Source organism: Aphelocoma coerulescens, chromosome 9 (assembly GCF_041296385.1).
Source record: "Aphelocoma coerulescens isolate FSJ_1873_10779 chromosome 9, UR_Acoe_1.0, whole genome shotgun sequence".
In the NCBI taxonomy this organism is placed as follows: Eukaryota; Metazoa; Chordata; class Aves; order Passeriformes; family Corvidae; genus Aphelocoma; species Aphelocoma coerulescens.
The window spans coordinates 601,950-616,507 of NC_091023.1; the positions used below are offsets into that span (position 1 = coordinate 601,950).

The following is a 14,558-nucleotide window of genomic DNA, read 5'->3' on the forward strand; positions in this document are numbered from 1 at the left end:
ATATGCTTGACCAAACTAATCCTTTCCTTTCCCAAGTATCAACTCAAGTAAAAAAGCTGACAGACTATTACCCAGATAATAATTTATTCCAAAAAATAATTTACTAAGTTAAAAAAAAACCAGGAAAAAATAAGCTGAAAATCACATCACTTTTTTTCCACTATAGCCCTCTACCTCTTATTCATTTAAAACAGCTGCTCAAGCTCCATCTACTCCAGAACATATCTTCATAAAACACTCGACTACATAAATGGCAAATAAAGATTAAAACATGCAGTAACTGGGCAACTAACTAAAGTCTAACGTTGACACTAAAAAGTTGAGAGGGAATATTCCACATGGAATAAAGGCCTTGTGCTCACAAACAGAAACCTATCTTAAAGAGAAGCATCAAAGCCCATTTCTCAGATTGCAGTTTGGGCTCTTAAAAAAATCAAGAACAGAAGAATCATAATTTAATATACTCACATGAAAAATATTAAAACTGTCTTCATACACACCTACCAAAGATTAATTGGACCCCACAGGATTCTTAAAGTGAGTTTTATAAAGTATTATAATTAATTAGAGATTAACTACATTGAGGAAACTCACTTGCTTCCTGCGGGCCAGTTCTTCTTCTTCCCGTCGTTTCCTCTCATCTTCCTGCTGCCTCCTAAGTAGCTCTTCTTGTTGCCTCCGAAGCTCCTCCTGCCTTTTCCTCTCCTCTTCCTCTCGTTTGGCCCTCATTTCCACTTCTCTCCTCTCTTGCTCTAGCTACAATTCACATAAAACTATACTCAGATGCAGGTAACGTATTCCTACACCATTTCTTAGGGCAACTCTGCTGAAATGATAGTAACAGCTTAACAGATGAAGCCTCTGAGAGATGCTCTCCCTTAATTGCAATTTTACCTATCGTCTGGCTGCCTACTGGGGTCAGATTCCTGAAACAGTCTAGAACAATTTTGGACAATTTCTCTTTGTAACAAACACCAGTTCTCCAGTCAGTCTTTCTACATCAGCTCCTCAAAATACCCTCTAACTTTGGAAGCGAGTACCGAGTTGCTTTGCAGTCATCATCAAATAATAATTTTCAGGAAAGGTACAGAGTCATACAGGTTCAAAGTCACAAAAAAAATTTAATAACTAGAGTACATGTGGAATAACCCTGGCAAAAAGGACTCTTATGATTCCCCAAACCAGTTCTGGTGAAAATCACAAGAATTAAGAAAACAACTACCTGGTCCCAACTCAGGGCTTGGCCTGACAGCTCATGATGATCTCAGTTTAAAACAGAGGTGGCTAGTGAAGAGTTTTAATCATAAATGTAGAACACGACCGCTATTTCAGAGGTCAGTAGTACCTCCACAGCAATGGTTTCCAAACAGCAGTCCACAAGGATTTCGTAACTTGTTTTCATAACCCCTATTCTCTTTATAGTGTTTTCCATGAAAACCTAGTCAAAGTCATCCATTGAAGAGCTCGGTCTTCCATTGGCTCAAGAACCACAATTACATTGCAGAAGAGCAATCCCAACTTCTTACAGTACAAAACAGTTTCTGACCTTTGCAGCTTTGGCCTTCTCGAGTTGCTGAAGTTGTTCTAGAGCTGGTCCCTGAGCTGCAGTATCAATGGGCAGATCCCAGACACTGCTTCCTTCCCAGACTAGACAGTGAAGAAAACAAACATTGACAAGCAAAAATAAGCACATGAACAAAACATAACTGAAATGGGAGAATCTTGTGTATGCTGTTACTATGTTTCAAGAACTCAAATCATGTTAACACTTCCACTTTCGTCAGTAGAGGGCCACCTTGTCTTCCTGCAGAACAAGGCTTGTCCATGACTGAAGGAAGGCTGGGTTTCCTAAGAAATTCTACAGAAGAACCAGCTATTCCAACTCCTCCTCCCATCAGAGCAGAACACCCTTAAACAGAACAATCCCTTCAGAGCTGACTTCCCATGAGCATTGGAAAAATTATCATATTCTTCACCACACTCAAATGGAACTTATACTGCAAGGCAAAGCACACTGATCCAGTTAAACATCATGATGCAAAAATAACTTCCCCTTGTGTCAAAAAGGGAAGGATCATCTCAAAGATGCCGATTCTTAATGCATGGACTTTTCCCAAGGGACCTGACCCAGGCTAGGCACCTTACCTGTAGGCTGTGAAGCTGATTGAAGTTCCCATATTGAGCCAGTGTCCGGCACTGACACAGACCTTGTAACAGGTGGCATCATGTTCTGTTCAGATATTCTGTAATACCAATAGGAAGAGTCAGCATGCCATTTCCAGGGAGGGGAGTGCTCTGAACACGCATGAGATTCAGTAACTTGTAACACACTGCTTTCCTTCCACACCTCTATTTAAAACAAAAATATGATGGGACAACACTAGTTGCTTGCAGAGTTCTTGCTGATCTCACCCCTGCTGCTACGTCAAAGGCTAAGCTACAGTTTTGCATTTGCTGCTTAGAGGCCAGTTTGAGGAACAAGCATCCAGTACTGCAGAATAGGCAAAGCCCCTCTGTGACCAGCACAACACAGCTGCCAGACAGTTACAATTTCAACTTATTTCCATAAACACTCTCTGAGGCAAAGGCTACATATATAAAGAAGTACTCCATATCCTGAAACTGTTTCCTTTTATTTTGATACATACTCATATTCTCATTACCATCTTTAAAATACGTAATCCTAAAATACGAGCAAATTTAACTAGGACAGACAGCTGACAAGATGTAATTATTGTTATATACAAACTAGAGTACGGGAAGAACAGAAGTCTGGGCTAGCTCACCTCATCTTCAGGGCCTGGAACTGTTGCAGGAGAATAGCGAGCTGCTGCTGCTGCTGGGATGAGAGGGCTGCCTTCTGCTGCTGAGCCAGCATCTGGGCATACTGTTGTCTTCAAAAGAGAAGCAGACAAATGGTATTTGTTCACTTATGCCCAAGTTGCAGACAGATTCATGCTCTGGGACTAATGCCCACTGACCCATATAACATACATGCTAAATACTAGAGGAAACCACAGAACCGGTGCTTGGCAAGAATCAAAATGTAAGAATACAGCCAGCTGGCTCACATGAGCAGAACCAGACTTCTCTTCACCCTCAGCTATGTCACCTGGCTATTACTGCCCCATGTTTCTCTTGTAAGCTGTGCAACGCTACTTTCCGTTTTGTCTAAATTCCATAATGTTAGCTCAAATTAATCTGGCTTTGACCACTGGCCACCTACAATCAAGTCTCTTCCCCAGTATGTCAAGGCATTGCCTAGTACAGGAGCAGGCTCTTGCCTCATTCAATCATAAGCTGACAATCAGTATTGAAAAACTGTAATCATGACACATGCTTTCAGGTTCCCCTGAACAAGGAGTCTATCTGACTGCTTTCTTTCCTCCAAGCTGCTGCAAAACAAGCTGTCAGGAACTGGCCATAACTGAACAACTGACAGCTCTGGCAAAATGGATGACAAACTGCTTTGCCCAGCAGGGCGTTCCACTGATCTTCAGAGAGCTGAGCAAGCAGACCAAAGATAAGTTCTGCCTTCTCCATCTCCAGTTCCAAAGATGTGTAGCCTTCCCCTGACATCACAACATCTGAAGGTCATTACTAGGACACCTGGGATTCAGTCTGACCATAACAGCTACCTATAAAGCAGGTCTCACCAAAGTAGCAATGTGTGACACTGAAAAGGACTCTGAAAAATGAGCCTGGGGCAGCTGCACTGCCCTAATCCCATAGACTATCAACATCTCTGGTGTTTGTGGAAGCAGCTATGGCTGTTGGAGGTGAAGCACTCCCAGCCCCACTGCCCAAGGAAACAATGACAAGCAGCTGAACCCGGATGACTAAAAAGGCAGAGCAGAACAGAGCCACTGGAAGATCTCTGGGACAGGAAGTCTTACTGTATTAAAAGATGCTGATACTGGAGGTGCTGCATTTGGATCAGAGCCAACTCTTGTTGTCTAGTCAGTCGCTCTTGGTCCAGCTCGCCCTACGTATAGGGATAAAAAAAATTCTTTTTCAATAACATGTACTAGGAGTAGTAGATTGCAAATGCAAGAAATGTAAAAGTTGTATTTTGACCAGAAAAAAAAGAAAATAGAAAAAAACCTAGACCAAGATCAAGATTTACAAAGCCTGTGAAATACACAGCACCCTTACTTATCACAGGACCCAGCCTCCCAGCCACAAACATGGCAAACCAAACGTTTTTAAATTACGTTTCTTTGCTACTCTTGCAAAAGTAATCTAACACAAAGTTCAACTTTGGTGCTTGGAACACCTGCAATTCCAAGACAGAGTAGACAACACCTAAATAATTAAGTTCCCACTTGTTTGAGGACTGTTTGAATACTGTAAGTGCCACATAATTACCAGATGCGGAAGCGGTGCTGGGCCTGGAGTGAAGGGAACCCTGCCCCACATTTTCATGATGTCTCCAAGTGGCTGGAAAGTCTCATCACAGGCTCTCTTCACCAACAGGGACATCGTGAAGTATCCAGCCTGGAACCACTCTGCCATCTCCTGATTACTAAATGGACCTGAAATCACATCAACCAACACATGTTGTGGGGAAGGGGAAGCAAGGCCAGACTCAGCATGCTGGAAACAAGGAGCTGGCTATGGTCACACAGTGCCCAGCACCAGGTGTTCCTGTCTGCCTCACCCACTCATAGGGACACTGCTCATCCAAGGCTGGAGTGTCCATGCACATCTCCACAGGGGCTACAGCACTGCCCCACAGTCGCAGGAAAAGTGCATTATGGCTTTCACCTTGCTTTGGAGGGAGACAGGTCAGCTCTGGGATGAAAGGCAAGCAACCACAGTGGTGTGGGGCTTGGTCCAGCTAATTCCCCTGCTGTCCTCCAGCAGCACTCACTGCTTCAGGCTCACAGCAGCTGCAGCTTCCACTCTGGAACCTGCTGGCTGACAGTGCTTGAACCATAAGTGCTGCTTTCCCCAGTGCACAGATAATTAAACAATCTTAGCCTGCTTCAACTCTTGCCTTCAAATCAGAGGAACTCTCATGTTTTACACAAGTTTTGCTTCTGGAACTTAGCAGATTAACAGATCCACCTCTGAGTGAACAACTACATTTTTTAGGATAATGACGATCCAGTTTCTTTCCTTTGTAAAAATCTACACTTTTCCTTCTCTTCCTCTTTTTTCTGAGAAAGACTTCAGTCATTCCTTTCAAAGGAGGACTTCCATACTAATTTTACATATTCAAATAGATGTAAAACCAGTATAAAAATATTATTTAACCAAGTAAGAACCACATAAATAAGTTTCACAAAAACACCTTCTGAAAAGCAGGTATTCAGTAACCCTTGCCTTCTGTGTAATGAGTATCTCTAGAAGGCAATTTCTCCTAGAGAATATGAAACCACAAGAGGCTATCCCCAAGAAGAAAAAATTATATGAAGTGTTTACTTTTTGACAACATATTTGAGGAAGTACCTAATCCAACAACAAAAATATTTAGATTGTCACCCAGCAATAAACACCCAGCAGTGACTGACATATACTGAGCAAATAGAAGCACTTCATGGTTAACATTCTTTAAACTTGAAGGGGTGAGAAGAAAACCCTAAAGATGTGCAATACCTGCAGACGAGATTGGCACAGATCTCACAAACAACACCCCCACCAATCCTATCTGGAGTTCACAGCTGAGAAGTCATTCACACTACACAGTGTGAAGTACAGCAAGGAAGAAATACACTGTTTAACTGCACTTTTGGGAAGCAGATAAGCAGCTGCTAAAACAGAGCCCTGGGACCTCCAAAAGAAAAGTGCCTTCTGAAAGCAAAGATGCAAATATCTATATGAAAGGCCTGCTCCAAATTTCATTGAAAAAAAAAAATTCTTAAGCAAAAACTGAAAGCAGGAAACAGTTCCTATCTGTTATATGAATAAACAGTGCACCGGCTGCAAGCACAATTTAAACAGATTCTGCAACAAGCACTGGCTGGTGGAAACTTCATTCCTCTTTCCCCTCAATTCTAAACAAACCACCCTTCCCTGACTACTCCACATCATCAGGCTGAGTCTAAAAAACTGATTTCACGGTTTCTTGTGGATTCTTCACAACAAGCTACTTCAGTGGTCACGTTCTTCATTTGTTTCCACTGTTATCTGGAAATCTGAGTAACTACTGGCATGTAAAACAGGTTTTAGTCTAACCTAATTTACAGAAACATAAAATGATGGCAAACCTCAGCCATGATAGAGCATAGTTCTGGATGTTAGGCCTGCTGAGCTCATGGGGGCAGTGATGAGTTGAAGATATATTCAAAACCTAATTCTAGAATGGTAAATTCCTTGTGCTGCTTCTATTAAAAACAAGCACCAGCATCTCTTGGTGGTAATTCTGTGAAGACCTCTTTAACAATTCCAGGAAACAAAAGAGGAAGTGTAAATGGCACAGACCTACCCTGAATTTCTCCTTGTGGATCTTTGTAGTACCACTTCTGCATGGCTTCATGGAACAGCGGCATTGAGGAACCCTTTGCTCTGTGCTCTTGAATTTTTGCTGCTAGTCTTTCATCATCAAGGGCACTGTCCTGCAGATATGCCACCATTTTTTCTGCTTGCTGCAGGAGACATCAAAACCAGCAAGAAATAAGAGAGTTAGATGGGGGCTTGGAGATTTGAAAATGTGTGTGTCAAATACAACCACCTTGTGCTACCCAGTGCTCCAGAGTGTACCAGGAATGACAGGCAGCCCCAGGACAGGAGTGACTGCTACACAAACCTGGGGCTCTGTCTACCATGCTGGCAGAATCCTGAACAAGCACAGTTCACCTGCTTAAGAAAAGCTTTAGAACAACTTGCCAAGGAGGTCCCAACACAGTACCAGAGTGAAAAATAAAACAGGCATGGGAGCATGAGCACAAAGAAGGCTCTACATCTCAGCAGTCACTACACTTTCATCAACAGTCTTGTGCTTCACTTACAGGATTTTTGGTTGCGTTTTTGCTTGTTTGATGGTTTGTTTAGGGGTTTTAACAGACACACATAATTTCTCAAGGCAAATCATATGCAACTTGACAGTGGCCATAAGCACTATGGTCTCCAGCTCTTTAACACAGGGTATAGCATCCTGATCCATAAAAAGACAAAAGCTTGAACTTTTGGCCAAAAAAAAAAAAAGGGAGAGAAGCAGCTTTCAGTACTGTGGAGTGTAAAGTTTCAGCTGCATTTCTGATTTTATTGGCTTCAAGTGTTTTTTTTGCATTCCACATTCCTCCAGTCTCACTACTGTCAACAACAAAGGAATTTGAGAAATTTTACCTGCTCTAGGTGTTTGAGGCCCTCTTCATCATCTGGGTCAGCGGGAATGTTGCCCATGCCTGGAGCAGCTGTGACAGGTGTTTGAACTGGCCGCAGAACAGGATTTGAATTGGAAACAGGAGGAGAAAGATGAGCAGAAGCAGCTGTGTCTGCAGAAATCTGTGGCAAAGGTTGAGCAAGAGAAGCCAAATCTAAAGAAAAATGTTGAAGTTAGTTCATTATCTTTAACATAAATGACAATTACTTTGAAGAACTTAATGTAGAGAATATTCAACGGCTCAAACTTAGCACCAAAGCAAAAGTATTTTCAGATCTTCCTGAAAGTACTGTTTACAGCACAGGCACCCAACCTAACGTCAAGAAACTAACAGTTTAGTTCGATCAGTGCTTTCAGCATATCCCATTTCCTGGCCACACACATTTGTTCATAATACTCTGCTGAACCACAGTGAGGCACATCCACAACGCATTTCAGTGTGAAGTACCAGTGCACTGCAAGCATTTGAGATGGCATATCCAACAAATCCTGTATTTATAGACCAGTCAGTGGATTGTGGCTTTTCATCACAATAATCCAGTCCTTGCCTCTTTTAAGGGGCCAGAACTACTCACAGTGAGTAATGGAAACTTACTAAATTTATCTGTCAGGTTTATTACCTTCCCCTCTGTTGGACATTTTGGCTGACAGTGTATTCTCCACTCGATTCTCTTTATCTTCTGCTTTTTCTGTTCTTTCTGGCACAGACTCTTCCTTCCTTTCAAAAAGGTTTGTCTGCAGCGGGTCTGGAGGCTGGGATTTCGGTGGAGTGTCTGACCTCGCAGCTGGAGACGATGCCTGAGCTGCTTCTTCCACTGCTTCTGTAACAGGGCACAGTTCTAAGTAACCGAATTAACAGAAATTCTACATTGACAGTTGCAAAAGAAGTCTCCCTTACCTGCCACTACTTTTTCTGTTTTCTCCCCCTCTTTCTTGGTCTTTTCATGATCTTTGGCTTCTTCATTGTGGCTCCCTTCAGAATCAGACCTTTCCTCCCCTTCCTCCACAGGCCGGAAGTCCATCTCCTGTTCCTCCGGTATTGGCTCCTTCTGCACCTTCTGCAAAGTCAATGCAATCATCCATAACCCACCCAACATCGCAGGACACTTGTTCCAAGTGACCCAAGGGCCCAAAGCAGCTTTTCACCTTTAAAGAGAGAAATGCTCCAGAGGAGTCAAAAGTGCCCATTTCTTCCTCCGCGTCCTCCAAGCACCACTCAGGGAGACTGTCCCTGTCGTCGTCCATGCTGCCGCTGCCGCAGCGCACGCGCCGATAGCCCCGCTCGTCGTCTCGGTCCCGGAAATCGAACTCGAATCTCCGCCGTCGCTCCATGTGCTCCCGCCAGCCTGCGGAACGAGGGCCATCTAAGGCGGGGAAAGGAGCTTTACCACATGGGCCCAGGGCAGCACTCACGCAACGGGGCGGGGAGAGGGGGAGGAACAACACAAGGGGACACTGACAGCAATTCAGAAAGCCCCTACATGGTACAGAGCCCGCCTATGAACAGGCAACTTCAAGGACAAGGCAAAGAAAAGGAGCATCTTGCCAATAAGCAGAAGCCTTTCAAATATTGTCCACAGTATATCCCCACATTATAAATTGTGGAATAAGCATTAAAAACCACATACAGCTAAAAAAGCTGGGCTACAAAATCGTAAACAGGCACCAAAATAAGACAGGCAACACTAGTTGCCAATTGAATTTACCAGCCATCTTTGACTTAAGTCTTTTTTTAGCACCTTTACATGTATAAGATTTTGTATTTTCCTTCAGGGACTCTGCAGAAGTCTCATCCTGAACAGAACACCCATGTTTTTTGCCTCTTGCCCTCAGATATGCTTTAGTGCATATACATGAGAAATGGTAGTGACAACTGTTCAAATACCTTTGAAAGGACTGGTCAGTCTCTTGAATGGCTTTTTTTAGCCATGGAATACCAAAACTTGGAAAGATAAGAAGTGGGAAAACTTTCCCAATTCAAGTATAAACTTCATATTCAGAAGACACTTTCATTCAACCAAGCTTAAATCCTCTGAGTGAAATAATGTTATTTAAACTGTAAAGCACTGGCCGCTAAGGAAAACAAATTGGGAGTGAAAGGTCTGTACACAGCTTTCAAAAAAAAGTAAATTCTTTTTTTTGCTCCAAGAATCTGTGCACCATAATCAGTGCAGCCTCACAGTATCAAATGGCTACCAAAACAAAAATCACAGTAAAGGGGAGAAACGTGGTCCTGTTTCATGACTGAGACCTTCCACACAGACCTGAGCTTCCACACTGACCTTAATACCCTAACTATTAATATTACCCATGCAAAAATCCATCTTTGTCTCATAAATAAAGGAAATGTAAACCAAACTCCTTCCAGAAACATTCTGAACTTCAATCTTAAATTTTACCAAGAAAACACAAATGTTAGACTTTAACAATGCTTTCACTATTCCATATGTGCTTATTTGCAAATAATTCCACTGGATAACTTAACCTATGCTTCTAGTTATGCCTCGCAAAGAAAGAAGTATTAAACCATCAAATCAGTGTTCTGAGGCAATCTTTTTAATGTTATTAAGGAAAGAGATTTAAGCGTGAGAGGTTGTTGACAACCAGACAGCAGTTCTGATTGAGTCCCTGGACAGACAGCTCCTCATGACAAGCAGCAGTGTCCATGTCAGGGCTCCCAGCAAGGGGACAAACAGAGCTATGGCCTGACTCTGGCAATGCCACAGTGCATGGATTAACAGCTCTGCCTGTTTGCTACCCTAGCGCTCACAAATGGCTGAGCATCTCTTCTTCAGCTCTCTTTCATGTGGAATAGGAAAATTCAGTATTAAGAATTTCCTAAACAGGCATAAATGGGCCTGCATGGACAGGAGCTGCTATTTTTCCACAGTTCACATCCCAATACCAGGAGTGCAGCTTTTCATAGTGAGACCCAGAAATGCGCTTTTTGAAGGTGAATTTTGTTAAGCCCAGGTATCTTCAAGGTTCAAATGAAGAACGATGTAGTCTGCTTGCAGAGATTTAGTCACATCACCTTTTACAGCCCCCGCATTTTCAGAGCTACATGGAGGGGCAAAAAGACATAGGTGCAGCGGACACATGCCCTTGTTTCTTAGTAAAAAAATGTTTGTAAAAGCCCAGTTAGAATATAGGCCATAATTCAGGTCTGAAGTGTCAGGCTGCCAACCTTTAAAGCAAGCCAAAAGTAGAGATAAACCTGAATTCTTCTAAAGCTTTTTAACTAACAACAGTTAGGACACAAACATAGCTGTAGGTTCAGCCCTATAGTATCACTAGGCACTAGTTACACGTTCAAGATTTCAAGTGTAAGGATAATTTTAAGCTTAATTAACTCCTTGCAATTTTTGGTGACAGTGTAGGTAAAAGGACTACTGGCTGCCTCAGGAAATACAAGTATACATTAGCCTTATTAGTAGCTATTTATCTCTTAAAGGGTATATTCTAACTCAGCACTGAAATTGTCAATATATACTAAAACAATACTAAATGCTAAACTAAACACTTAACAAAAGAATAGTACACATTTTTTGGCATATCTTATATATAGACCTAGTTCTTATTTCGCTCAATTTTAGTGCAAGATTCTCCAATGTACTTCAGTTACTTCAAGATATTTAAGAAACACAAGGAACAATGCCCAAAGGTTTAACTCTAGTTGAATCACAGCACCTGATTCTGAAAGTGGAGTGAATCAAGATGAATTTGTAAAGCGTTTCAAACAAAGCAGCAACTAAAAAGTATTTATATGAGAGTACAGGAGAGTACAGCCTAAGGTCTCTCTCAAATGCTTTTCAGGAAAAAGACCAATTTAAACAGCTAAGTAAATTTCAATTTAAAGCAAAGACAGAAAATCATATCAGGGATTTCTAGGCAAGAAAAAATTATTCCTATTTAAGGCTGACTTGGTAACCAAAACCATAAACATCTATAGATCAGTCACTAGTTTTGAGACCAAAACAGGTTCTGACAAAACAGACTTACCTTGCAAATTTAAAGGGCAATCATGGCATGAATGAAAGAATTGGAACAACAGAAAGAAGGGCTTTTTACACATTAATAATTTTAAAAGATGGTTAAAAATTAAAAGTAAAAAAAAACAAAGGAGAATTTTGAAGCAGCCAATGAATCTAAATCTGTGGTCACACTCTTCTAGCAGATATTAAAGCCAGTCTAAAGATGCTAGCAGAGAGTACACAGAGTCAAGCCAAAGGAAGGACCAGCTAAACAAATGAAGACATTTCTCTATTTTTAGCAGGACATATGACTATACTATTACCTAACACCAGAATAAGTACAAAGAAGCTGTTTAAGCCACACCAATTTGAGTTAAACTCATTGTTTAAAGCAAAAATGTTATTAAAACCGTTTTGATAGTTCTGTGACTACTACTAAAAGGAGAATTCAAATATAGCTCTGATGAAAGCTGGAAATAGGACAATACAGCTGTCAGCTCAGGCTATCTCAAAATTAGCAACTTTTCTGCAGATTCACAAGTCTTTGAACAGGCTTTCAACGATACCTGCTAAAACTAACTCGTAAGGGAAGTTCAGTTAGTTTCTACTACACTGAAAATTCAAATAAGCAGTAATATTTTCCATGATGGAAGTGAAATGAATTTTCAAAATGTTCCTCAGAATATCTTCCCAAAAAGTTCAAGACCTGAATGAACTTCTGAACTTTGAGGTCTAAGCTTCCTTTTAAGCTAAAGCATGCGGGCTGGTACTCAAAGAACACTCCCACTCCTGAGTATCATGCTGCATCATGAGGTAGCTGGCCTGATGTTGCCTCAACTAGATAACAAAGCAGCAGTGTCTCATCAACAACTGTGACCAAACACTGGGGAAAAGAAAATTATGTTCTTCAAAATTTGCCTTTTAGCCTTGCTCTAAATAGAAAACATCTGATGATAAATCAAGCCTTGGGCTTGCTGCTAAATTTTAGTACAAGAGAACAGCTGTTTGAGAGGAGAGTCATACACAGCTGTGGAGAAAGCTCAGAACAAAGGTAAAGGCTGCTCACAACAATAACCATACTGAAAGTCTGGGATGCTGAAAAGGGCAACAGACCCATTTTAAGAGCAACTGGGACTATGTTGTACTGAAGAGAAGTTGTCCACCTCAGCCCCAAAAATGTCCTGTGCTTTCTTTGCTTTCCTACTAAGTTTAGCATGGAGCAAAGAAGGCTCAAGTGGGGGGACCCTATCATCCTTCTAGAACTACCAGAAAGGAGGTTTAGATTGGGCATTAGGAGCAATTTCTTCACTGAAAAAGTTATCAAACATTGGCACAGATGCCCAGGGAAGTGGTGGAGGCCCCATCCCTGGAGGGATTTAAAAGCCATGTAGATGTGGCACTTAAGGACATGGTTTAGTGGTGGCCTTGACAGTGCCGGGTCAATGGTTAGACTCAACCACCTTAAAGATCTTTTCCAAACTTAACAATTTTATTATTCTATGAAGATGTAACAATAGAAGAGCCTAATCCTCTCCTGGTACTCCAGAAGCCTTCTGCAGCCAAAAGATAGCTAAATCCAGAATCCCACACCAGGTATGACAATCTTTTCCAAAGAGAAGGAAAAAAATATATATATAATTATGTTTCAGTCCTACTACTGAAATACCAAACTCTGCTTTGTATTTCTGCTGCAACTCCGGCAATGCAATGCTGGAAAGCAAGTGAGCAGACTTGCCCTGTCAGGCCAGGGAAGGGAAGAGTGAAACCAAACAGGTGCTTGAACTTTATTGAGACAAGACATCCTGCAACTAACTACAAAATGCACAGAGCAACATATTTTGAGATCTTCCAAGAATGCTTCTTGGCATTGCAAACATTTCTGGGAAACTAGAAAGAGGCCAATGAACAGAGTGGTTTAGTGTCAGTGTCACTCTGCAGCCTTAGGTATGCTGTCTAATGCGGGTGATTTCTCTCCCCTCACTGTCACAGCCACAAAGAAACAGTACTATAAAAAACCCCTTATTTTACCAGGTACCTACACACCTGGAGCACAATACAGACAAGTGCACACCTGAAAAGTATTGTTCCCTTAAATACATAAGTGAATACTGAAGCTGCTGAAAGGAAAACAAAAGGTACATAATTTTAGGCTAATCATTTTGCGACCAAGAGTCCCACACATGCCAGAACAGTATTTAATGACCAAAACTGCATGAACCTACTTTTGCCCTGAACGTGGCACCTCCCTCTCCTCATGGCCTCTGCCCTCTCTCTGTAACCATGGCTGCATGTTTGCCCAGCTCTGCTCTCACCTGGACTGTGAGGACGCCACCTCTCCCCATCCCTCCGTGACCCAGCCAGTCGCCAGCCTCCATCCTCGTCTTCCCCATTCTGTTCCTCCCTGAAGATGCGCCAGTTCTCGCTCTCAGAGCGTATAAATTCGTGTTTCCTCCCCGCAGTCGCTGTACCACCTTCCTCAAAGTTTGGTCTCACTGCAAAAAAACACAGGCCAGTGAACGTGTGTCCTGTCTTTAGAAACACAGAAATACAAAAGGGTTGAAATCTTGCCCCCTTGGAGGCAAAAATGCACCAGAATTGGTTACAGGAACCTAGGAGGGGAATGGAAATTCAGGAAGGAAACATGACAGAGAAAAGAAATCCAGGTCCCTGTGTACCTTGGGATGGAAAGACAAAAAAAAAATCCAGAAGAAAGCAAAGCATAATAAGCAATTGGAATATGGATAGGAAAGACAGAGGAGGAAAAGGCAGTTTAAGAGATGTAGGGAAATGGAACAGAAAGAAGGCAAAAGTGTGCAGAGAGAAAGAATAAACTGCTGTATCATGAAGCGTCTCAAGCTAAATGGGAGCACACTGTGTAAACATTATATAAACTAAACACATTTGTTACTTCTGTAATAAAAAGAACATGAGATCTATTTATTTAATCCGACATACAGCAGTCTTACTATTAGGAAACACTGAAAATTTAAAGTAGCACTGAGAAATAAATGAGAAAAAACTTAGCAATGTTAACAATATGCTGTGAATCCATCTTCTGGAGAGCCAAGGTCAGTGTATGAAGGGCTAGAAGCAATTATGCTTGAGCTGAAGGATAAGTCTACTAGAAGCTTAGGAGATAGGATAGTCTTTTAGTTCTCAATTTACATTATGTTATATTTAAAACAAAACTTAAAATCCTCAAGTATTTATGAAGAGCAACCCTGTCAGAAAAGGACGATATAAATATTTTTATGAAA

At 41.6% G+C, this 14,558-nt stretch overlaps 1 protein-coding gene across 11 annotated transcripts in view; it reads right to left on the reverse strand.

The window, feature by feature from the left end:
* The window catches only part of GIGYF2 (GRB10 interacting GYF protein 2), a 75,236-nt gene that overhangs the window by 12,438 nt on the left and 48,240 nt on the right, over positions 1 to 14,558 (reverse strand). For 7 of the 11 annotated variants that reach the window (XM_069024863.1, XM_069024861.1, XM_069024862.1 and 4 more), the window contains 12 exons: positions 13,614 to 13,793; positions 8,474 to 8,691; positions 8,226 to 8,385; positions 7,948 to 8,148; positions 7,291 to 7,481; positions 6,431 to 6,590; positions 4,369 to 4,535; positions 3,897 to 3,985; positions 2,787 to 2,894; positions 2,146 to 2,243; positions 1,547 to 1,647; positions 595 to 756 (listed from right to left, as the gene is read on the reverse strand). In XM_069024863.1, coding sequence (XP_068880964.1) covers positions 595 to 756; positions 1,547 to 1,647; positions 2,146 to 2,243; positions 2,787 to 2,894; positions 3,897 to 3,985; positions 4,369 to 4,535; positions 6,431 to 6,590; positions 7,291 to 7,481; positions 7,948 to 8,148; positions 8,226 to 8,385; positions 8,474 to 8,691; positions 13,614 to 13,793 — 1,835 coding nt within the window. The remainder of the gene's footprint in view (positions 1 to 594; positions 757 to 1,546; positions 1,648 to 2,145; positions 2,244 to 2,786; positions 2,895 to 3,896; positions 3,986 to 4,368; positions 4,536 to 6,430; positions 6,591 to 7,290; positions 7,482 to 7,947; positions 8,149 to 8,225; positions 8,386 to 8,473; positions 8,692 to 13,613; positions 13,794 to 14,558) is intronic. The other 4 variants (XM_069024868.1, XM_069024866.1, XM_069024865.1 and 1 more) reach the window with 3 other exon arrangements.